We start from the raw sequence: 24318 nt of genomic DNA, 5'->3' as shown, positions 1-24318 counted from the left end.
GACAGCTCTTTGATGCAGGACTTCCTGTAGCTAAAGGGTGGAAATCTCATTGCTGGCCTAGTAACAGCCAACAATTTTTTCGCCAGATAAGCATGAAATCTGTACCTCATATAATTCAACCTTTGGGTTATTTAGCCTTGACAGGAGCTGTTTGAAGAGTTATATATAACGGAATATAACATAGCAAACAATATAGAAGGAACAGATCCAAGAAAGAACTTTAAACTAAACTCAGAGTTGAATAAGATGCTACAAAGATAAATGACTAAACATCTAATTTAAGACAGAGTGATCCAGAAAAGGAACAAACAATAAATACAATATTAGGGTGAGAGGCAGTAGATTTAAAAGTAAGATGAGGAGAAACTGCTTCTCGCAGAGGGTGGTGACTTTGTGGAATTTGCAGCTCCATAGCATGGTGGAATCTGAATTGTTGAATGGCTTGAAGAAGATAGATATATTTCTGATAAAAAATGGGATAAGGGGATATGGGGAACAGGTGGGGAGGTGGATTTGAGACCAGTGAAAGATTAGCCATGATCCAATTGAATGGTGGAGCAGGTTCAATAGGCTGAATTTGCCTACCTCTGCTCCTAATTCCTATGTTTCTATGCAATGAAACCATAAAATCATTTAATAATTGGGTGATGCAATTAGGGAACTGGAGTGATATTCTAGATGGATCAGCTGAGATGAGCTGAAAGGCCATTCCTTACCTACAATTATCTTGTAATCTTAAGAGTAAGAATTCAGTCATTTGATCCAATAAATTATCAAATCAAATTGTTATAACCACTAAATCTTGTTGCCTAATTGGATGTTTTAAATCAAATAGGTTGATTCTGCACTGTCAGGTTAATAGGATAGTGTTCTATTGAAAAGCAGTTTAAAGAAACACTTTAGGGTTTTAGTTTCTTGGTACACCATTTCAATGCATTATTTAATACATTTCCATTAAATTTCTGTTCCTGCTACTGTAAACCAGTTATTAATTGACTTGTTTCTAAATAGTAATAGAGAAAGTTGAACATTATTTATTATAATTTACGTCATAAAGTATTTACCCATTCTCCACACCACCCTCAAAATGGGCACAAATTTTGCATTTTGGCACTTTGGACTTTTAATGTAATCAGAACATGATTTACTTTATTTTAGTACATTTTTCATGTCGGAAAATCAAAACCATAAAAAGCTACTGTGTAAATTTTCAAAATGACCATAACCATTTTTAAAGATAATTGCAAATGAATCCGGCTCTGCCGTAGTATTTACACGCTGGGGGATACGGCAGGTGTGGCCAAAACTTTCAGCAGGCTCTGAATATTCCACGAGGGATGGAGTCGGAAAATCCCAGCCGAATGATCATAAGCACAGAAGGAGGTCACTCAGCCCACTGAGTCTGTGCTAACACTCTGCAGAAGCAACGCAGCTTTCCCCACTCCACTTCCGGCATTTATCCAAATCCTTTTTGAAGTCCACAACTGAGTTTGCCTCCACACGTTCCCAGACAGTGCATCTCTTATCCTAACCACTTGCTGTGTAAAAAATGTCTTTCCTCATTTCACTGCTGGTTCTTTTACTAATCACTTTAAATCAGTGTAAAAAAAAAACAGAAAAGGTTGTACAAAGCCAAGCTGAAAAGTGAGGTGCTGTTCCTTGAGCTAGCATCAAGCTTCATTGCAACTCTGTGGGCAGGCCATAGACAGTAAGGTCATACTGGGGGCAGGGTGGAGAATTAAAATGGCAAGCAACAGGAGATCTCTACCTCCATTTTGTTTTATGTTTTAACTCTGCTGTCTCTTTCATAATCTATTCATGTTGCCTTTAAATGGTTGCTATATAGCCATTCATACTTCATCGTATCACAACCTTTGTTTCTTTACTGTACTCACGTCACGGGCAGAATTAATATGTTGGCTTATTGTCTGCAACTAAAGTGTTTTTATTTGTGAAGTTTTCTTAACCTCAGAGTGGTTTGGTCCAATTTAAATATTCTCCAGCAGCAAGCTTTTGTGAATTTAAAAATAAAGATTATTTATCACCGGCCCCAATGGTTTGAAGTGAGGGCTCCCACACCCAAAATCACACACATTAAAATTACATACAGATGCAGTAAAAATGATGTGTTTACAGTGAGTTATTTTAGTCTCTTTCATAGCAGGCCTTTAGTTTCTTAGATTAATTAATGCTTTGGCTGGAGTGGAGGTCTTGTAAAGCTGAGGATTCTCGGTAAGATGTGAGACTTCTTATTTCAAGTGACAAGGAGGCCACTTCTCGGGTGAACTTGGTACCATGGAATTTCACATGAAATTCAGAAATGACGTAGTCCAATCACAAACAAAAACCTTGAACAAAGCTCAATTGCACAGGAATGAGGGAGGAACTCACCAAGATAAATTGGGTAAATAGACTAAAAGATTGGCTGTAAATGAATAGTGTTAAACATTTAAAGAAACAATTCAAAACATCCAAAATGCATTCCATTGGAAAACAAAAACTCCATAAGATCTTTTGTGGCTCATTCAGAAAGATAGGGAGGGCAACCAAAAAGTTGATTAAAATAGAATGAAAGTAAACTGGTTAGTAATATAAAAAGAGATTGTAAGCGCTTTTATAAATATATTGAAAGAGAAGAACTAAAGTAAAGGTTGGTTATCCCGCAAGTCTGTGCTCACCCAACTGAAATTGTTAGATTGCTCTAGGTTGCTCTTCATTCTTTTCAATAGCTAACAAAACCTCATGATACTATGAGTATTGTTCCCAAATGTTCCCCCACTGTCACTTGTTCCATCTCATTCCCCTGAATTGGATGTAGGAATGCCTCCTTCCTCGCTGGATCGGTAAAATATTGATCAAGGAAATTCTCCTGAACACATTTGAAAAACTTTTCCTTCTTTCTGCCCTTTATACTACTTCTACTTTAGTTTATATTAAACTAATTAAAGACTCCTATTATCACTGCTCCCGAGTTACCACAGCTTTCTGTAATTCCCCCGCAAATTTGCCTCTCTATGTCTTTTCCGCTATTTGTGGCCCATAACATATACCGAGTAGCGTTTTGGTACCTCTGTTGTTTCTTAGCTCTAACCAAATTGATTCTGCCCTTGACCTCTACAGTGCTGGAGAGGATCCTCTCTCTCCAGCACTGTAATGTTCTCCTTAATCAATATCTTCTCCTCTCTGTCCTTCCCTATCATTGTTTCCAGGAATATTTACTACCCAGCTGTGCCCTTTAGGATTATGATTCTCCAAGTCATGCTGAATGTTTATTTGATGAATGTACTAGTCTGTCAAATTGATAGTGATTTGGTTTGGCCGAGGTTTCATTGCTGGGAATCCTACATTAACTAGAATGCCCCCTGCCCCATGGGTACTCACAGATGATGAAGTAATCCCGGTTTCTCATGAACTCTAGCCCCATGTAGTTGGGGCTGAACTCCTGGAATTTGATAGTGAATTTTATTTCCTTATCAGGTTTGTTACACGCGACAAGTAAGTGGGGATTGAGGACAGTGCTGCATGCTTCTGCCTGTTCCTTGGTCACCAGGTACAGCTTGTAATATTCGTACTGATCCTGATTGCTCATCTTCGGACAGATTATATCCAGCTTGTCACCGATCTCTGGGTACAAAACCAGGCCTTTCCCAATTTGGAATCTAAAAAAAAAGATCAAAGGAGTTATAAGTTTGGCGTTTTAACAGAATATAATGCCCACCTGCAATAAAATACCATAGGACCCTTTGAAATCCAGCCTGTAGCGTATATCACTGCATTATAATAACTGCCTGCTATTGACCCTTAAATACAACCATATGCTTAAATACATGGGGAAGAGAACAAATATTGTCTCCCCTTAACATTTTCTCCCGTCATTTTTGATACAGGATATGTCAAGCTTAATCTTGTCCTCGTTCAATCTCCACGCATTAACATCTTTAAAAAAATACAGACTGGTAGCATAAAACTTGTCCTTTCCTTAATACAGGATGACTGAGGCCAACTGTAATGTAGTTCTGGCTAAGATCAATTAATTCAACAGTGACTGGGATCAAAATACAGCATTCCTGATCTGTAGAGCACATTATCACCAGCTAGTGCATTGAACCACTGGGGCCATATAAAATAACAGTTCATTCACTTTGCTATCCAAAAAAGCAACATTTCTATTATAAGTAAATGTAAGCCAATATGTCATGCTCATTGAAACACCTGGAATGAACGCCACTATAAAACACAAATTGTGACTATTGGGGAAAATCATGCAGCAGCAAATGCAAAGCTAGCCGCAGCTATAAAATTGAAAGGATTAAAAATAAAACATTCTGGGTTCTCTAATAATTCTAGAGTGAGTCAACAACAAGGAAAATCCATAGTTTGATTCACGATCAGCAATGAGGTCATTCATCTCAACTGCAATAACTGCTGCACTGCTACAATTAGTCTTAATCCCCCATGGTTAAAGAAAGGAAAAGAAATTGGCTAGGATTCCTGCTTCTGAGCACAATCCAGTGAATTCTGTTCACTGGAGACGTGGCTCAGTGATGATGCATTGGGCAGAATTTAATACACTTCCCCAAGGTAGGTTTGGTGGCAGGAGTCACTTAATTGGGTGTTTGATGGGACTCTGCTGTCTTCCTGCTTCAACTCCAACTGGGGACTCATCACGTAGAAAAGCAGAACGTCTGCGGGTTTTGGGGGGGTGGGGAGGGGGGAGGTCTTGTTCAAAGACAGTCAGTGCTTGACTTCGGAATGAGCCCTTGCTGCTGACCCCCCTCCTCTCTTCCTGCAGCCCTACCCCAAGTGTTACCCCTATCCAGCCATAATAGAGCCGGCACTGAGATTGGCATGCCCTTTATAAGAGGTGCCCTGATCCACGATTAAACAATACACCACCCCCACCCCCACAGATAGGGAGAACCACCCCCCCTCCCCCCCCCCCCCATTACACAAGGGAAACCACTATCCCACCCTCACAGATAAGGAGAAAACCCACCCCTCCCCTATGCACAACGGAAACCACTACCCCATCCCACAGTTAAGGGGAACCATCCCCCCACACCCCTTCCCCTCCTCCCCCCATATACACAAGGGCAACACGCCTCACTTAAGGGGAATATCCCCCCAATTGAGCTTGCAAGATGGGGACCTGGCACTGCCCTGGTCAGTATCAGAGACATGTCAGGGCATGTCCCTTTTCTTCCAGGGGGCGATACTTACCTGTGCATCCCCAATGGATTCTCTTCACCTGTTTTCACAAAAGTAGTTGTAAACCTCGCCAATGTGAAGTCATGCCAGTGAAGGGGGAATTTCTAATGTGGGGGGAACATATGGCAGTGAAGCCCTTTAGTTATATGTAAATTTATTAAAGGGAGGTTCATAATCTTTCTGGCTGAACCTCGCTGTGTTACTAGTGAGGGGGCACGGAAAATGAGATCTCACCAGCAAAATTCTTGTTTTCTGAGTGTCATGATACTCTGTACCCACATCGACATGGCCAATAGAAGAAAAATAAACAACTAGTTTAATACCCCTGGGAAGGAAGGTCTTTTGAGAAGTTTGCAGCATCATTACTAACACAGCAATCATGGTCACATGATTCTCATGTAACTTTGCAATAATATGTGAAGTAGTTGTAAACCTCACTAAGGTGACATCATGCCAGTGAAGGGGGAATTTCTAATGTGGGGGGAACATACAGGCGGCACAGTGGCACAGTGGTTAGCACTGCTGCCTCACAGTGCCAGGGATCCGGGTTCAATTCCCAGCTTGGGTCACTGCCTGTGCGGAGTTTGCACATTCTCCCCATGTCTGTGTGGGTTTCCTCTGGGTGCTCCAGTTTCCTCCCACAATCCAAAGGTGTGGTGGTTAGGTTCATTGGCCATGCTAAATTGCCCCTTAGTGTCAGAAGGATTAGCTAGGGTAAATGAAAGGGGTTATGGAGATAGGGCCTGGGCGGGATTGTGGTTGGTACAGACTTGATGGGCCAAATGACCTCCTTCTGCACTGTAGGACTCTATGATTCTATGAAGTGAGGAGAATGACCCCTGGTGATGCTCAGTGGTTTCTTGATTAGGAAAAAATCTTTCCTGTTACTGGTTTCTTTATCCCAGAGGTATAGAAACATTCCCTGTCCAGGGCTTGATACAGAGTATGTTGTATTATAGACTACACAATACTACCAGGTACACACAACATTGCCCAATTCTAGACAGAATCCTTGGTGATACCGGATTATTCTTTTTCCAGAGTGTGGACTTAAAGGATATTTTTGTCTTGAACTTTTAAGTTTCAAAATCTTTTGGATTTGGCAGATTCTCAGCAACGAAAAGGAGGGGAAAAGTGCAAAGAAACAGCCCTTGCAATTCAATGAACAAGTTCTTCTCGATTGTGCAGCAGGATAGAACAAAAGATTTCAGGTTTGATTCGAGTTTGCTGCTGCTATCTTGGCCAGATGGTAGTCAGATAGACCAGAACTGCCCTCTGAGCCCCTGGGCTAGGCCAATTTGGTAACCCCTCCTGGAAAGTACTTGTATGTGATAACTAGGTGAGGAACAGGGCCAGGCTTGAGTGTGAAGTCACTGGCAGTTGATAACCTCCAGGTTGACGCATGAAGCAAGGTCAACGGAGCAAAAGTAATAGTAGACCCAGGTGAGAAAAGAAACTGGAGAAAATCAAACAAAGAGTTTGGTCTCAACACGTTGCTGAATTTTCTTCCAGTGTGGATACATCATTGGTTTTGATCATCACATTGACTCCATTACAGCCACAAAGGAATGGAGCAGCAGCTGGCTGGATTATATCCCAACTATCTGATATCCCTGCTGCTCTACATGACTGGATGCAATGCTTAATGTTCTGATGTTTCTTGGATTAAGGCTTTACACAGACAGATGGCTATCACAAACTAACAGTTTAAATTCGGCATTTCACTCCAGTTCTACACGCAGGCTTCGGTGTGTTTTAGTTATCGTTTACAGAGAGTAGCCCATATTTTTTAAAATGTCGAGATAAATGGGCATTTTTGTAAATGTCTCCCTAGTTCACAATTAACCGCTTTAATGGGTCAGATATGTGTGTTTTTCTTGGTCGGCTGGTAAGCACTTTGAGGTTAAACAAACCATCTGGTAAACTCGTAACTTGATTCCTTACAAGACCGTTGTAGTAATCTTATCAATTTTTGCAGAGGCCAAACACAACCAATGTTTTTTATCAAATACTGAGATCCCACTTGTGGAAAATTGTCTTTGCCTAATGTTTTATTATATTAGACTGTGTTTGAGCAGGCCTCTCCAGCAATCAGGTGATATGTTGCTTTGTGAAGATATCAACATGACAGCAACAAACATATTGCTAAGGTGTTTTAAACCAGATGATGAGATATCTGTAACTGTACGTAAACCAAGGTCCAAATGCGAATCATTTATAAGTTTATAATCTGGGAGCAAGGTAATTTCCATTTTCAGGGAGAGCCAGAATATTTGTGGCTCAGGGTACAAAGAACTGAGCCTCTCAGCACAACGTAACCGTTGACACTGGCACGTTACAAATCTGCTTACTTCCTCTCAGAGATTTTTTGGGGTCGGACAGAGAGAGGACATGTCCCTTTTCTTCGTACTGTCGCTTTTCTTTTGGCTCACATCCAACCCTTGTTGCCCTTGCCCTTATATTTTGGCTTATTGTCTTCTTGTCTCCTGTCTCTCAGAGCGAGAGAAAGAGACAGACAGAGAGAAAGAAACAAGATGAATGGGAGTGGGAGGGGGTGGGGTGGGGGGTGTACTCTTCGGCCCATCATTGTGGGAATCCCAATGTTCCACTGAATGGGACATCGGTCAAAAATCGGGATTCCTGCCAAAGGCAACGTCCCATCGGCCCAATCAGATTCCCGCATGCAAAATTATGCAAACAACACATTCAAGTTGTCAAGCTGCCACCTGCTATTCACCCACCTTTCCAGCAAGAAATACATCCCGATGGTCTGGCTGGTAATGGCTGGCATGCTCCTGGCATAGAACATAGAACATAGAACATAGAACACTACAGCACAAACAGGCCCTTCGGCCCACAAGTTGCGCCGACCACATCACCTACCAACCTACAGACCTATCTATAACCCTCAATCTCATTAAACCCCATATACTCATCCAGAAGTCTTTTAAAAGACCCCAGCGAGTTCGCCTCCACCACCACTGACGGCAGCCGATTCCATTCACTCACCACCCTCTGAGTGAAAAACTTACCCCTAACATCACTTCTGAACCTCCCTCCCCGCACCTTAAATCTGTGTCCTCTTGTAGCGACCATTTCAAACCGGGGAAATAGCCTCTGAGAGTCCACCCTATCTATTCCTCTCAACATTTTGTAAACTTCTATCAGGTCGCCTCTCAACCTTCGTCTCTCCAGGGAAAAGAGTCCCAGCTCCCTCAACCTAACTTCATAAGGCATGCCTCCCAGTCCAGGCAACATCCTTGTAAATCTCCTCTGCACCCTTTCAATAGCTTCTACATCTTTCCTATAGTGAGGCGACCAGAACTGCGCACAATACTCCAAATGAGGCCTGACAAGGGTCTTATAAAGTTCCAGCATTACCTCCCGACTCCTAAACTCAATCCCTCGATTAATGAAGGCCAGTACACCATACGCCTTCTTGACCACCTCCTCCACCTGCGAGGCCGATTTAAGAGACCTGTGGACCCGGACCCCAAGATCCTTCTGCTCCTCAACACTACTCAGACTTCTGCCCTTAATAGTGTACTCGTTCATCCCGTTGGTTCTGCCAAAATGGACGACAACACATTTATCCGCGTTGAAGTCCATCTGCCACTTCTCCGCCCAGTCCTGCATCCTATCTATGTCCTGCTGCAACTTTTGCCATCCTTCCAGATCATCCACAACACCACCGACCTTCGTGTCATCAGCGAACTTACTTACCCATCCCTCCACTTCCTCATCCAGGTCATTTATGAAAATGACAAACAACAAGGGTCCCAGAACAGATCCTTGAGGCACTCCGCTGGTGACTGACCTCCATTCAGAAAAAGCCCCATCCACAACCACTCTCTGCCTTCTGCAGGCAAGCCAGTTCTGGATCCACAAGGCCAAAGGCCCTTGGATCCCATGCCCTCTCACCTTCTCAAGAAGTCTTGCATGGGGGACCTTATCAAACGCCTTGCTGAAGTCCATGTACACTACGTCCACGGCACTTCCTTCGTCAATGTGTTCAGTCACATTATCGAAGAACTCAACTAGGCTTGTAAGGCACGACCTGCCCTTGACAAATCCATGCTGACTATTCCTGATCATGTTGGACGGAGATAGATCCAGCGGCCATTTGTCCTTCTGCTGCTGCGAGGCTGCAGAGGGAGGGTCCCCCAAGAGTCCTGGGTGTTGGGTGAGTTTGGGCTGGGATCAAAGGTTGATCTTGGCACTGTGCCCTGGGATGGGAGGGCCCCGTGCCTTGACTGTCCCTGACAGACCTGAAGATCATTCCTGACATGTTGATTTCAGCCAGCTCTCTGCTTAAACAGCTTCATTCCTGCCTGTCCTCAGTGAACACTGTGAAAAGGCCTGATCACTTTAATCTCCATAACCTCTGGTCACCCGACAGGTTTTTAACTCACAACAGTAATCTGTTCTGCATTGGGGATACCCTGTTCTCTTGCTCAGAGCTGCAGCTATCAATAGACCCCTTTGAAGTCCTGTGATAAAGCGATGTCACTTTCATTGGAGGGTTTGTCTTCTCCACAGCAGTTCACTCAGTTCCATTCCATGTACACTGTTCTTATTTGAAGTAGACCTTTGAAACAAGCTTTGATTGACAGCTTAGTGGTTTCCTATTCAACTTCCAGTCAGCTGTTTACTTACCTTTCTCTTCATGGTTGAATGCATCGGAAGGAAACTGCCCCCCACTCCTCACACCCCCCTGTCCCCCACCCCAATGTTTCTAACATAATTTTAATAAACGTTCTAAGCCTGATTGTCAAGGTCCCACATGACAGACTGGTACAAAAACTAAAATCTCATGAGATTCGGGGTGGGCTGGCTAGATGGATATATAATGTGGAGATGCCAGCATTGGACTGGGGTGGGCGTCTCCCAGGTTAAAGTCCTATAGGTTTATTTGGAATCACTGCTCCCTTATCTGGTGAGTGGAGAGTTGGGTTCACAAACAGGCTCAATTGCAAGATAAAGGCTCAATTGCGAGATAATGGTTGGGATATGAGTCTTTCCATGTAATCAAGCCTTTACAGACAATGAGAGTGGAGAGAGCAATAATCACAGGTTAAAGAGTTGTGAATTATCTCAAGCCAGGACAGTTAATAGGATTTTGTAAGACCAGGCCAAATGGTGAGTATTACGTGTAATGTGACACGAACCCAAGATTCCGGATGTGGCCATCTTCATATGTGCGAAAATTGGCTATCAGTTTCTCCTCGGCGATTCCGCATTGTCTTGAAGGCTGCCTTGGAAAACGCTTACCCAAAGATCAGAGGCTGAATGCTGAAGTATTCCCTGACTGGAAGGGAACACTCCTGTCTGGCAATTGTCACGCGGTGTCCATTCATTCGTTGTCATAGAGTCTGTCTAGATGTACCATGCCCAAGGCGGGAAGCATTTCAGCAGTCAAGACTGAGAGGAGACCCGATAGAGGTCTACATAACTATGAGAGACATAGATAGGCTGGATGGTCAGAGGCTTTTTCCAACGGTGGAACTGTCAATTACTCAGGGGCACAGGTTCAAGGTGACGGGGAAATTAAGAGAGACGTGCGGAGGAAGTTTTTCACTCAGAGAGTGGTGAGTGCCTGGAACGCGCTACCAGAGAACGTGGTGGAGGCAGGCACATTAGCAACATCTAAGAAGCATCTGGATAAATACATGAAAAGGGAGGAAATAGGGGGATACAGACCAAGTAAGGGCAGAAGGTTTCCTTTTCAGTTAGGGCAGCATGATTGGCCCAGGCTTGGAAGGCTGAAAGACCTGTTCCTGTGCTGAACTTTTCTTTGTTCTTTGATTGACAGTTGTCGTTTCTTCAATGGGTTAAATGATTTCACTTCTCCTTTTGCAGACTACTTATTTCTTTTGAAGAAACCACAGCTGTCAATCAAGCTTAGAACATCAGACTGATTATCTAAGAAGGTTTCCAGGAAAGTTGAATGCCATTGATTTGACTGTGTGCATGTGGTGTGTGTGTGTGTGTGTGTGTGTATGTGGTGTGTGGTGCATGTGTTGGTGCATGTGTGGTGCACATGTTCGCGTGTGTGTGTGTGTGTGTGTGTAGGAATCTGGAGCCTCTATGTCATTTTTGTGAAGTAACCTTGTGAAGATCCAGAAGCTTCATTTGTTGCTGTCTGCTGTTCCTTCATTTTACATTTTTTGGTATCCCGAATAACTGGGGGAAGGGGATCTGGTTCCACTCTTCAGTTTAACATGAGGATCAACAGCCCATGAGACAGTGACATTCCAATATAATTCAGTCTTTGATGGTCAGGTCACTTCATTGTAGTGTCAATAATGGGAGTACTTCGTGACTGCAGGTAATGACATGGAGTCAGTGTAGATCCACTGTATGCATGTAAGTGGGCGTGCATGCATGGGTTTCGGGTGTCTGGGTGCTTTTACATTATAAAGCTGCAGGAGCCAATTACATACAGTAGATCTCTTGTCTTGAAGGCTGACTTGCCTTTTTCTGGCAGCCATGGAAACTTGCATTTTCTATCGATTTGAGTCTCATGAAAAGCTGCTGAATTTACCTATCTTCGCCTCTGATTAGCATCAGACAGAGAGCAGTACTGGACAGAAATGTAAACAGGGAAGGGTCGTGGCAGGAGACTGACATGGACTAGTTAAGAACATTTCTGCAGAAATATGATTGTTATGTAGGTAGAAACATAAACCTGTTGGTTCCTGCACAGGTTGGCAGAGGCTGTATTGAATGTGGTGAAGTATGACTGACCTGAACATGGCTGGGAGCCATATTAAGGCTAGCCGTTGGTAAAGGAATGAGGTGTTTCTGGCACACAATGCGATTGATTTAAGACTACCAGTTGTTGTTACCGCAGGACTGTACAGTGTCTGTGTTTTGTCTGTACAGTCTCCTTTACTAGATGCTATCTATTTTCTGCCTATGAGGAAGGTGTGCCTATTCAGTTTCAAAGAAGCTGCCACATTATCAAAACGTCTTGGGCAGAGTTTTCCTTGCAGCCGCAGTGTGGTATCCGGTGGCAGAGGCAGCTCACCATTGGCTACTGGCGGAATTATCGGTCCAGCTGACAGCAATTTGCGTGGCTCGCTCATTCTGCACCCGGGTAACCTGCTGCTGTGAGGCTCGCCTTTGGCGGGACCGGAAGATCCCTCTGAGGGAAAGGGCTGGAAAATTCCACCCTATAAAGTTTGTGTTCACAAACCAAAGGGTGTTTGTTTTTGGAACTGGACCACTTTCCATTTCAAGGGAAATGATTACCTAGTGGTATTATTGCTAGACTATTAATCCAGAAACTCAGTTGATGTTCTGAGGACCTGGGTTGAAATCCCACCTTCGCAGATGTTGGAATTCGAATTCAATAAAGGAAAAATATCTGGAATTAAGGATCTACTGATGACCATGAAATCATTGCCGACTGTCAGAAAAACCCATTTGGTTCATTAATGTCCTTTGGGGAAGGAAATCTGCCATCCTTACCTAGTCTGGCCTACATGTGACTCCAGAGCCACAGCAGTGTGGTTGACTCCCAAGTGCCCGCCAAGAGCAACTAGGGATGGGCAATAAATGCTAGCCAGCCAGCGATGCCCATGTCCCATGAATGAATAAAAAAAAGTCCCAGATCAGATATAACACTGGGATAGATGCTGAGTGAAATTTCCTCAGCTTTGCTCTAACAGTATGTCTCAAGGAGCACAGCCTTTTGCATCAGTAGTGCACACTATGCACCAGTTCATATTTTATCCTTTGTAAGTTCATTCTACTCACCCATCACCCCCATCTTTGCCGACCTACACTGATGCCCAGTCCGTCATTGCCTCAAATTTAAATGTTCATCCTAATATTTAATCTCCTTCATGACCTACCCTTCCCTATCTTTGCCACCTTCTCCAGCCAGCTCCTACTACCTCCCTCGTGAGCTCTCAGTTTCTCACACTTTGGCTACTTTTATATCCATCCTGAAAAAAAGTCAAGAGAATGCAGCAGCACCATAATTCCCGGTACCTGTTATTGGATCTATAGGCAACTGACAATCTATCCAAACCTTTTAGCTGATAATGTATGTAAGGGTTGCATTTTTTCCCCAGATACCACAACCAAGATACGCTGGCAGTTAGAACATGACTTCAACATCTTCCCACAAGGCCAATTCCTTGTCTGCAACTATGAAGGTGGCACCAGTGCTTAACTGTTACGCATTTAGGTGCTTCCACATGGCTTCTCATGACATTAACACTTGACTGAAAGAGTCTGCTGTGTTAGGGTTGTCACAGCAAGCTTGTTCAAATATGACTCTTCTTTCCTAGTTCTTCCTGGATGCAGCAAAGAGGTAAGAGGGACACTGAGGCCACTTTCGGTGAATCAGGTAGAGGTAAGGTCCCACTGGAGGTTCCAGGCTGGTTAGCAGATGCTGCATTCCGTTAAGTGTTCAAAACATCGGGGGGGCAATAGCAACAACAAGTTGCATTTTTATTGTGCTTTTCATGTAGAAACACACCTGAACACACTTCACAGATGCACAACCTGCACAGTCAAAGTGCTCACAAAGGAATATGTTCTTTTGTCCTTGCATGGAGCATCACGAGAAAGAAATGTAGACCTACTGAGAAACATCAGGAATGGGAGTCATTAGGATTCCACTGATCTGCACTTTGTACCCTGTGAGATCAAGTAAAGAAAGAGACTAAACAGTTAGTGTGATTCAGCCATGTTTATATTGGTTATATGAAGGATACATAAACAGCACAGTACATGGATTAGTCTACTGGTACTGGTGGCTTTTCTCACTGCCTAAACATGAAATAAAATGAGTAAAATTTTCTTTTATCTATAGTTCTGTGTCATGTGTAATACAGGCAACATGAGTTTGGTAATTTAAACTGGTTATTTGTAAAACAAAAGGTACATTGAAACAGACTGTGTCCCTTGGCGTGGGACTGAGTCACACTGATCAGAAAGATCCTCAGCTTCAAGCTCACACTTTGTCAAGTTAACCCATTGTGATGAAGAATTGGAAATGAGACTCTTGATCACTATGCAGCAGTTGATCTGAAAGTCAATGCATGGACATGAGGACAGGTTAGGGCTGGCCTCAGCTATGAGGTCCATTCCAGGGAAAAGAAGTCCGCTGATGGTCATTGTTTAGCGGAGGAGACTTGTGTCAAATACCAGAGAGCAGCCAGCACCTGTGGAAGCATGTGCCAATGTGAGTTCCCATCTTCATAGGGGATGAGGGGAGACATTGGAGGCAGATAAAATTGAGTAGTCATAAATGAAAATGGAATAATTAAAAATGTTGTGGAATTTACATACTGTGCTCATTTACATGAATGCTTCAGCTTTACTGCTGCTGCTTTCAAGGTTGCTCCTTAACCGGCTGCAACTTTCAGATAATATCCACCATTTCTTAAAAAGCTAAAATGCGACTGAGTTCAATAACAATCGAAAGGTTGTATAAATACTTTGTACAAATGAGACACGAAGACCTGTGTTTATATCCATTACACCCAACCCTCAACCAACTCTACATAAGTGGCTGATTTATCATACCAGCTGTCTGGACAGATAGCAAAGTCAAGAGTACTTAATTGGCACTTTGGGATGTCCTGTGGTCATGAAAGGACATAAAGGTGTTGTACATATGAAAATTCTTTGTTGTGAATAGTATATATGAAACAGCATTAAGTGAGTGCATGTATGTGTGTATATACATATACAGTTTTGATAAACCTAGAAATAGTGCGGAATTCTGCCCATGCCAGTGGGAAAACCGGAGTGTTTCCACTGGCATTTATTTGCATCTATCACTCACCTGATGAATGCACACTGTGATTCATGCCGGTCAGCCTGCTGTTCAGACACCAGGGTACCCCAAACTCCCCACTCGTGAACAGGTCCCCCTCCACACAAAAAGGAAAGGCGCTCTCTTCACCTGCCAACCAGGGGCACACCGCCAACCCCTCAGCAAAAAAGGACACCTCTCCACCACCAGTCAAATAATGTGTCACCTCCGCACACATGCAGGCATGAGGGTGACCCGAACCCCCCCTTCATCCTCCTCCCCACCCACCCCCAGACCCCCACTCAACCCCCCTCCCCCCTCAGACTCCAACTCAGGGCTTTAACACACCAGGTCCACGCTTGTCGGGACCTGCACCAAAGCCCACCCAGTGCAGTTCTCACTTTTGATGAGGGTGGGAGGGGTGGGAGGAGGGGAGAAACAACAACACGCATTGGTGCATCACAGCCGAGCTTTCAATTGGGCTTCAAGCCTGCTAATTACATGTAAAAAAGGGGATTTCCATGAAATTGTGCTCCCGCCCACTGTGAACAGGAAGCTGATCAGGGCTAGTGGGGCTGGTTAGGCCTGGTGAATGGCAACGCTTTTGCCATCCTGATAGGAATCCTGATTCAGCAGGATGTTGGGAATCCCGCCCACAGTGAACGGGGCCAGTGAATCCCTCCCCAATAAGCCTACTGAATTGGAAATAAGTCGGTTTTGTACAGTATAATGTAACTGAGGTTTAGTAAGATTGACCCCAGAGTATATTTATGCAAAGGTTTCACTGTTACCCTTGGTCTTGGTATTACGGTTAATGCAAGAGTGAATACATTATCTCCTTTCTCCCGCCACTTGCCTGTATGTGTTTTTTTAATAACTCTAGCAGTCATTATTTCTCAGACATTTTGGTCTGGTTTACTCAGCAATCTCCATCGATTATAATTAGAAAAGAAAAAGAGGACAAAGAAAGAGCAAAATGAACGCCAACCACAAATAGTTAACATTGTTGTGAAAAGAGACAAGGGAAAAACAAGTTGAGGAGAGAGCAATTCCCCAGGAGGCTCAACAGGAATTTAATGTCACTTCAATTATATCAAAATCTATTTATAGTTACTGCTCACTGTAGGCATGTGCCTGTGCCCTGTAGCATTAATAACACAGCGTATATGCCTCGGGAGGCAAGGGAGAATTATAGCAGCACATAGCATCAGGTCTATCCTTTTGATTCTCACTGCAGGGGTCTGCGCCCTTGACCTAACCATACAGGACAGCAAGGTGCTTCAGTCATTGTTGCTCCCCATAGACATTTCCCATCACTGGAGAATAACCACATCCAGAATAAGAAAGCATGAGCACAAGTTTACAGCAATTGGCCATGTACAATATACAGGAAAGAAAGGAGAGAACTTATTTAATCCACAAATGTTTCAAAATGCTTCAAGGCCAAATGAATTGCTTGTAGTCTCAATTTCATAGCAGATGCAGCAGTCACAAATGGACAGTGCAAGGTCCACAAACAGTAATGAGATAAATAACCTGTTAATCAGTCTTTGGTGATGTAAGTTGCGGCGGTCCTAAGGCCCTGGAACTTCACACTTTGATTTTACATGAGGTTTATTATGTCAATCTGGGCCAATGAAACACGCAGGATCTATCTAAAACTCATTCAAAGGATGGTGATTACAACAATGCAACACTCATTCAATGCTGCAATGAAGTTTCTACCTTGATCATCTGCTTGAGTCCTCAGTTATACCATAAGACCCATCTTCTGAGATGGGCTACCTACAGCTTCACAGCTGTACTAAGGAAGCATTTTCACCGGTTAATATGAGCAGAATGTTAATATTTCATGCAGGTACTTCATGATAGAGCACAACTGTCACACATTGATCCAAAGAAATAAAGGCAGGAAGAAAGAAAACGCACGAGAGAGGGAAAGTACAGGAGATAGAGACAGAAGTGAAACACAGAAGGAGAAAAGAGAAACAGAAGAATGACGGACATAAGCACAGAGCGAGAGAAACCAAGGAAACACAAGAATAAGAGAAACAAGGGGACAGACAGAATGAGAGAGAAAGAAAACTTTCTTAATTAAGAGGAAAAATGTATTCTAAAAAATGGATGGTGATAGTATGAGGAGTCTCCATAATACTGGTCATAGAAATGTGTTTATAATATGGGTCGAAAGAGAAGAGAGAAGTGGGGAAGCAGAAGGGTTTGAGGAAGGAACCAGGGATTGGATCCAATCCACTTTCAATACTTTAATGATCCAGCCCCATCAGCCTTTGGGGCAGAAAATTCCAGGGATTCACCAATCTCTGCGAGAAGGAATTGCTATACAGTTTTGAATGACCAGCCCTTTATCTTGTTGCTATGTATCCTTACTCGAGACTCTCCCAGTAGTGAAAACATCTCACCATCTATTACCTGTCAAGCCTCCTTGGGACTTTATATGTTTAAGCAAGCTAATTCCTCACTCTTCTAATCTCCAAGGAACACAGAAGCAGAAGTCTCTCTTGGTAAGACAACCCTCTCATCCCAGGAATTAGCCTAGTAACCCTACTTTGGGCTGCCTCCAATGTTACTATATCCTTTTTTAGGTAAGGAGACCAAAACTGTATGCATTATTCCAGATGAGGCCTCAATAACACCCTACATAATTACAACAAAATCTCCCTAGTTTTAAACTCCAACCTTTTTCCAGTCAAGGTCAAACTGTCGTTTGCCTTTTTAGTTACTTGTTGGACCTGCCTGCTAGCTTTTTGTGATTCATGCACTAGAACACTTAGACTCCTCTGTACTTTATTCACCTGCAGTCGCTCTCCATTTAGATAGTAAAAAGCATGTCATTAAAATTTAAGTTCAGTTTGTGCCCTTAATGGTGTGAGACTGATCACACCATCAGAACAGTGCCAGGAAGATGGCTTTTGGTGCGAGAGCGGCTTGCGGCAGTCACAAACACCTCACACACTAGCTGCACTGATCGACCGGTGCAGTGGGCCAGAGAGATGACGCCTAAAATCTTGCTGCTGATTACCATTCAGTGATTTCTTTTGGAAAACACACGAGTTTGGAATCAGAGTAGGTTGCTAAGGATTACAAGTTGGAATTCTCCTAAGAACCCACTGTGGGTTCAATGATGAACAGGAAGGGGGGTAGAATTTGGTGGAAGGTCCAAAAATCACCTTTACATCAGCATGTAGATGTTTCCCCACCTACTGCTCTGGTGTTCCAGGGTCCAAGGTTGCCAGTGATCTCTACCCTGAGCTCCGATGCAGCCCCAGGCATTGTTCTGGTTGAGTACCAACATCTGCATGCCATGTTGTTCCAAACGTGTTCACACAGGTCTGTTTTCACCAGCACAACAGACAATTGGGTGTGGGTGGTCAGGCCTTCATCTGCATTCCATTAGTGAGATGCAAATGAATTTCACACAGACTTTCAGCAGCTATCCCAATCCACCATGGGCTTTTCACCAGCAGAAGATTCCGCTGTAAATTCACGATGGCTTAAAGGTGATTTTTGTGCCTCCTACTAAATTCCGCCTGCCCCCAACCCACACCCAGCTGTCATTGAGCCTACTGCTGGGGTATTGGGAGAATTCCGACTGTTATGTACGTAGCCCTTCTGAGGGTACAGGTCAGGTGAGCCTGGGTATGGGCTGGTCTGCCTGCAACCAAATTCGCACCTCAATATGCCAACATCTTCATGCACAGGCTCGTACAAGACCTCTTCACTGCACAGGACCTTCAACCAATGCTATACACTAGATACATCAATGACATTTTCTTCCTTTGGACTGAAACAACTATATGATGACATCAACAAGTTCCATCCCACCATCAGACTCACCATGGACTACTCTCCGGAATCAGTTGCATTCTCGGACACATGCCTCTCCAATAAGGACAGTCACCTCAGCACCTCACTGTACCACAAGCCCACGGATAACCTCACAATGCTCCAGCTTCCACCCTAAACAAAAGAAGCCATCACCTAAGCATCAACCCTCCGTATACAGAGAATCTGCTCAGATGAGGAGGATCATAACTGACACCTCCAGATGCTGAAAGATGCCCTCATAAGAACAGGACATGGCACTCGATTCATGGATTGACAATTCCAACACACCACTGCAAAAAACCACACCGACCTCCTCAGTAAACACAGGACACGGTGGACAGAGTATCCTTCATCACCCAGTACTTCCCTGGAGTGGAGAAGCTACGACATCTTCTCTGGAGTCTCCAACATATCATTGATGAAGACGAACATATCGCCAAAGCCATCCCCACACCCCCACTTCTTGCCTTCAAACAATCTCACAACCTTAAACAGACCATTGTCTGCAGCAAACTACCCAGACTTCAGGAGAACAGTAACCACGACACCACACAACCCTGCCACAGCAACCTCTGCAAGACATGCCAGATCATCGACATGGATGCCATCATCTCACATGAGAACACCATCCACCAGGTACACAGTACATACACTTGCAACTCGGCCAACGTTGTCTACCTGAAACGCTGCAGGAAAGGATGTCCCGAGACATGGTACATTGGGGAGACCATGCAGACTCTAGACAACGGATGAATGAACATCGCTCGACAACCACCAGGCAAGACTGTTCTTTTCCTGTTGGTGAACACTTCAGCAGTCACGAGCATTCGGCCTCTGATCTTCAGATAAGCGTTCTCCAAGACAGCCTTCATGACACATGACAGCGCAGAGTCGCTGAGCAGAGACTGATAGCCAAGTTCCGCACCCATGAGGACAGTCTCAACCGGGATCTTGGGTTCATGTCACACTATCTGTAACCCCCCTGACTTGCCTGGGCTTGCAACATCTCACTTACTGTCCTGTCTGGAGACAATACACAACTCTTTAACCTATGCCTATTGCTATCTCCACTCAAATGGTCTGCACCCTTAAGACTGGATTAGCTGTAAAGACTCGCATTCTAATCAGTATTCTGCAAATGAGTGTGTCTTTATACGCCCTGTCTGTGATCAGAACTCCCCACTCACCTGACGAAGGGGCAGAGCCCCGAAAGCTAGTGGCGTTTGCTACCAAATAAACCTGCTGGACTTTAACCTGGTGTTGTGAGACTTCTTATTGTGTTTACCCCAGTCCAACATCGGCATCTCCACAATATGCCCAGGACCCGCCCAGAGCGAGCAGTTGTTGTTTAGAGTGTGGAACGAGTAAAGCCTGCAATAAATGCTTGTGTTCCCTAATGCCCGTCAGTGGAGTGAGTTTTTGGGGAGACCCCCTCAATAGTAAAGAATTTAACACCGACCAGTAAGTCCGAGCAACCTACCCTGCTTCTGTCCTCGTTAGTTTTCCGGAAGGAATCACTCAATAGTGATCAGCAGCAAGAACAGTGATTATCGCTTCTCGATAGGTACAAACATGCTTACATTTTAGAGTTGTCTCTTAAAGCAAGCTATATTACCACAGAAAAATATTTGGCAAGTATATTTCTGCAATGGAATAATAGCCATATTAGTTATCGGTCGTCTCCAGCACAACATAATGATGTGATTCAAGTTGTGTATTTCAGTGCCATATTTATGTCATCAAATGGAACAAGAATTGCCAGATATGCTTTTATGGAGACAGAATTCCTCTAATATCCTTCAACATTACTCCTCCCTGTGCTGTCAAACATGCTTTGCCAGATCCCCCTCTTTGCCTCTCTGTTCTTTGCCTCCAAGCCTCATCGGTGACACGGACCCATTGTCACATGCTTCATATAGTGGAAACGACAACAAGCAGTACTGCTTAGCACCAGCATAAATATTAATGAGATACACAATGTATGAATATTAATGAGACATGTCATGAATATGTATGAGCTTTAACAGATGCAACAAATTCAGTCTGGCAGAGGACAACCTGGTTTAATTTTTGTCGTAAAAGAACTGTTTTTGTCTTTGTGATGGGAGTCAGCCTTCTGATTCCTTCTCATTTCTGCCAGCTCTTCAATTTCTCTTTCATCTTCACTTTTTTTTGGAGAGGTAGGTTTAGTATACAAATTCCTTGACATAGAAAATCTGTGGAATAACCGATTATACCAGAATCGCATTACAGAAACAAGGAGAATTCTAGTATGTTGAGTAGCAAAATGGTCTGGGTGTCATAACTGACACACGAGTTTCTGAAGGTGCGTGACCAATTTTGAAAGGCTATTTACAAGGCAAGAAATAGACTCGGACGCAGTTTGGATAACGTGGTTAAAAAAAAACTATGGTGTCCTTTGACAAGACCTCAACTCCAAAGATGCTCGGGTTAGGTTGACTGGCTATGCTAAACTGCCCTTTGGCGTCAGGGGGAATAGCAGGGTAAATATATGGGTATAGGGCATGGGTGGGATTGTAGTCAGTGCAGGCTCGATGGGCCAAATGGCCTCCTTCTGTACTGTAGGAATTCTATGGAACAATGAGGAGTGAATTGATCTTGGGCAGTAGTGCAAAAATAGAAGATGACAAATCAGCAGTCCACTTCACATCCTGTTCACCTTTCTTTCCTGAAAAAGAGGAAGAGAAGGCAGAAGGATGCAAAAAGGGCTGCTGATTTCCCATTGTCCACTTAGCACTACAACTAACCCAATTTCTCCCCAGTGCCTCCAACACCCTTAAATGCTGGGTGATATCAAGGTCCTTGGAAAGGTTCAAAGGAGGGCTACGAAAATGACCTGTCATCTTAAAACCCTTCAATCAGACTTAGAGAGCCGGAGGGTTTTACTCCAGAAAAAAGTAAACTACAAGAGCTTTATTTAAAATGTTCAGGGGGGTTAGACAGTGTGGCTATGGATTGACTACTTAAGCCGGATTGGTTAGAAAAAACAGTCATGTCTTATAAGTGACACAAGCGAGAGGGGTGATTCTTTGACCTCGCCATACCTAGTGCAGGTCGCAATGTGGTGCCAAACGGTTTGCAATTTTCCTGGTCCCTTTCTAATGGCGTGTACCAGAAAGGGTGAAAGGCCAATTCGCATATTTAAATACGCATAGCACATTCAACTCCCAGCACATGGAATTCTCCATGCAATTCTTCTGACGCAGAGCGAGAACGGTGAGAATCACTACTGATCTCCACTAGCAGAGGCCTGGTGCAATGGCCATGTCAGGGGAGTTCATAAGCCACTGACGCCCACAGGTAATTGAGGGTATGGTCAGGCAGTGCCCATCGAACACCCTGGCAGTGTCATCAGATACCCTGGCAGTAGTAGTTCAGCACCTCAGCAGCGCCAGTTGGGCATCACCAGTGTGTCAGGGACAATGCAAAGGGGGTGGAGTCTGATTGGAGGGAATGACGGGGGGGCAATGCGGGGGTGGGGGAGGTGTGGGGGGCGTCAGACAGGGATGGATCATGTCGAGGTTCATGATGGGGGGTACATGCCAGGGGACAGGCAGATGGAAACCATCAGGTGAGCCCCAATGTCTGCAACCCATGTCTCAGATGGGGTGGGGAAACCTGCCAACAACCTGGGGAGGGGATCCTGATTCCATGAGGAGAGGAAAGGGGGGATTCTCCCATCATACTGTGAGATTGGGGCACCCTTGTGAAATCGCTCTGAAGCCGGGCTCACTGGCGAGTTTAAGTACTCCCCTGACCAATACCGGCACAGAACTCTCCAAAAATGTGACTGAGTATGGGAGGAATGCGGAGCGGTACACGCTGAAAAAACCAGTGTGGATCATTCCTGTTTTCTCACTGTTATGATGAGAATTCCATCCATAATGTCAGGCAGGGATCTTGCTTTGTGCAGAGGGGTTTTGTGAATAAACTTCAGGCTGGAGTGAAAAGTGCTAATTCTTTGCCTTAGTTCAAATTTAACAGGACAAATTCCATGTTGTGGCTAAAATACTGTCTACAGAAGGTAGGCATGACGACAACTGACACCTCAGGTGATTGCCTAGAACCGGTTTGGATTACCTTGGGAGTCAGGGAGGATATTTTCACAGTGATTCATGACACTACATCTGGCTATCTATAATCACTTCAAGGTTGGGCTGTGATTAGGGATTTTTCATCTGTGTCTCAAAAGATAGCATGACTACTAACAGGATGAGACACAGGGAGTGAAGGTACTTTGGTACATAGTGAATGTCTGAGATAGGCTCAATGCATCAGCTAGCCTTTTCCTGTGCATCTTATCAAATTTTCATACATTCAAAGTGCTGCATAGAGACTCAATGTTACATGGCGCAGCCTTATTACAGCACTTCCCTTCATCTCACCCTCTCCATCCTCGGTGGCCACCTTTGTCATACAAGCCAGCCAAACGCATTTCATGTGGAAGCCCTACAGCTACGGAGACTTTCATCCCAGCCAACCTTGTGGATGAAAGAGATGCTTCAACACATTTGATCTCATTCTTCCAAAATACCAAACCCACCAGCTTTGTGTTAAAGTATTCATTGCTTTTCCTTAAAAAAATGAATTTGATATATTGACATCCCACCACACCTCACCCCCCCACCCCCCACCCTCGGTAACCTTTACAATAGTTTATTATGCCATGTAAAGAAAGACTTTATGGGATTTATCCTAAACTAGTCCTTTACAATCTGAAGCCTACACACTTCTATCCTGTTTCCCTGTCAAATCTGAAAACGTTGTTCTGAATTTACTTCCTTGTTAAGCAATTTGTGTTCCACCAAAACTTCAGCTGAATTTTAGTGCCAGCCCCGTCAAGTAACTAACTCACTTCTCAATTTGTTCAAAAGACTGGGAATCTTTGAGGTAAAGCAGCAGACATATTCTGCATTCCTCACAGAAAGGTGAGATTTTAGCTCAGGGCAAGTTATACGAAGCAATCTGGAGTTCAGTGATACACAGATGGACTGGGTCATTCAAAGAGTGCATCACTTCAGGCATTTGCTGAAATCCCAAGAGTTCATTGCGTGGCACTCTACAAACTGACATTAATTTAAATATGATGGGCCATATTCTCGTCCTTCACAGTAAGTCTGTGTCAGCTGAGGACTTTTCTTTAAAATGAGAGATTTGGAAAAAATAAATTGTTAGCATTTTTTTTAGACATTTCTGGTCTTCAAAACCAGACGCCTATTGTTAATACACCTGCTGCTTCTCGTTTCTCCATCCTCCCCATTCCCTTCCCCCTCCATTATTTGAAGTATTTTTTTAAAAAAACAACCTTTGCTCCTACTTCTCTGTGATTGGTTTGAACGTACCGATTTTCTGCCTCACAGAGCCATCTGAGGGCCACTCTTCTAAGGTGAAATTCTACAGATTCTTCCGTGGAACTGGGATGAAGGGAAAAAGCAATTGAATTGCAAATGGAATTAAACTGCACAAAA

The 24318-nt window shown here is 43.9% G+C and overlaps 1 protein-coding gene across 2 annotated transcripts in view; it reads right to left on the bottom strand.

Annotated features, from left to right (window-relative positions):
• efnb1 (ephrin-B1) overlaps nt 1-24318 on the bottom strand; it is a 186824-nt gene that overhangs the window by 66802 nt on the left and 95704 nt on the right. For both annotated transcript variants that reach the window (XM_080187505.1, XM_080187506.1), the window contains exon 2: nt 3382-3659. In XM_080187505.1, coding sequence (XP_080043631.1) covers nt 3382-3659 — 278 coding nt within the window. The remainder of the gene's footprint in view (nt 1-3381; nt 3660-24318) is intronic.

This window comes from Carcharhinus amblyrhynchos, chromosome 4 (genome assembly GCF_965287045.1).
Source record: "Carcharhinus amblyrhynchos chromosome 4, sCarAmb.v2.hapA, whole genome shotgun sequence".
In the NCBI taxonomy this organism is placed as follows: domain Eukaryota; kingdom Metazoa; phylum Chordata; class Chondrichthyes; order Carcharhiniformes; family Carcharhinidae; genus Carcharhinus; species Carcharhinus amblyrhynchos.
The sequence above is the reverse complement of the archived record's forward strand: the minus strand, read 5'-3'. Positions and strand labels throughout refer to the sequence as shown.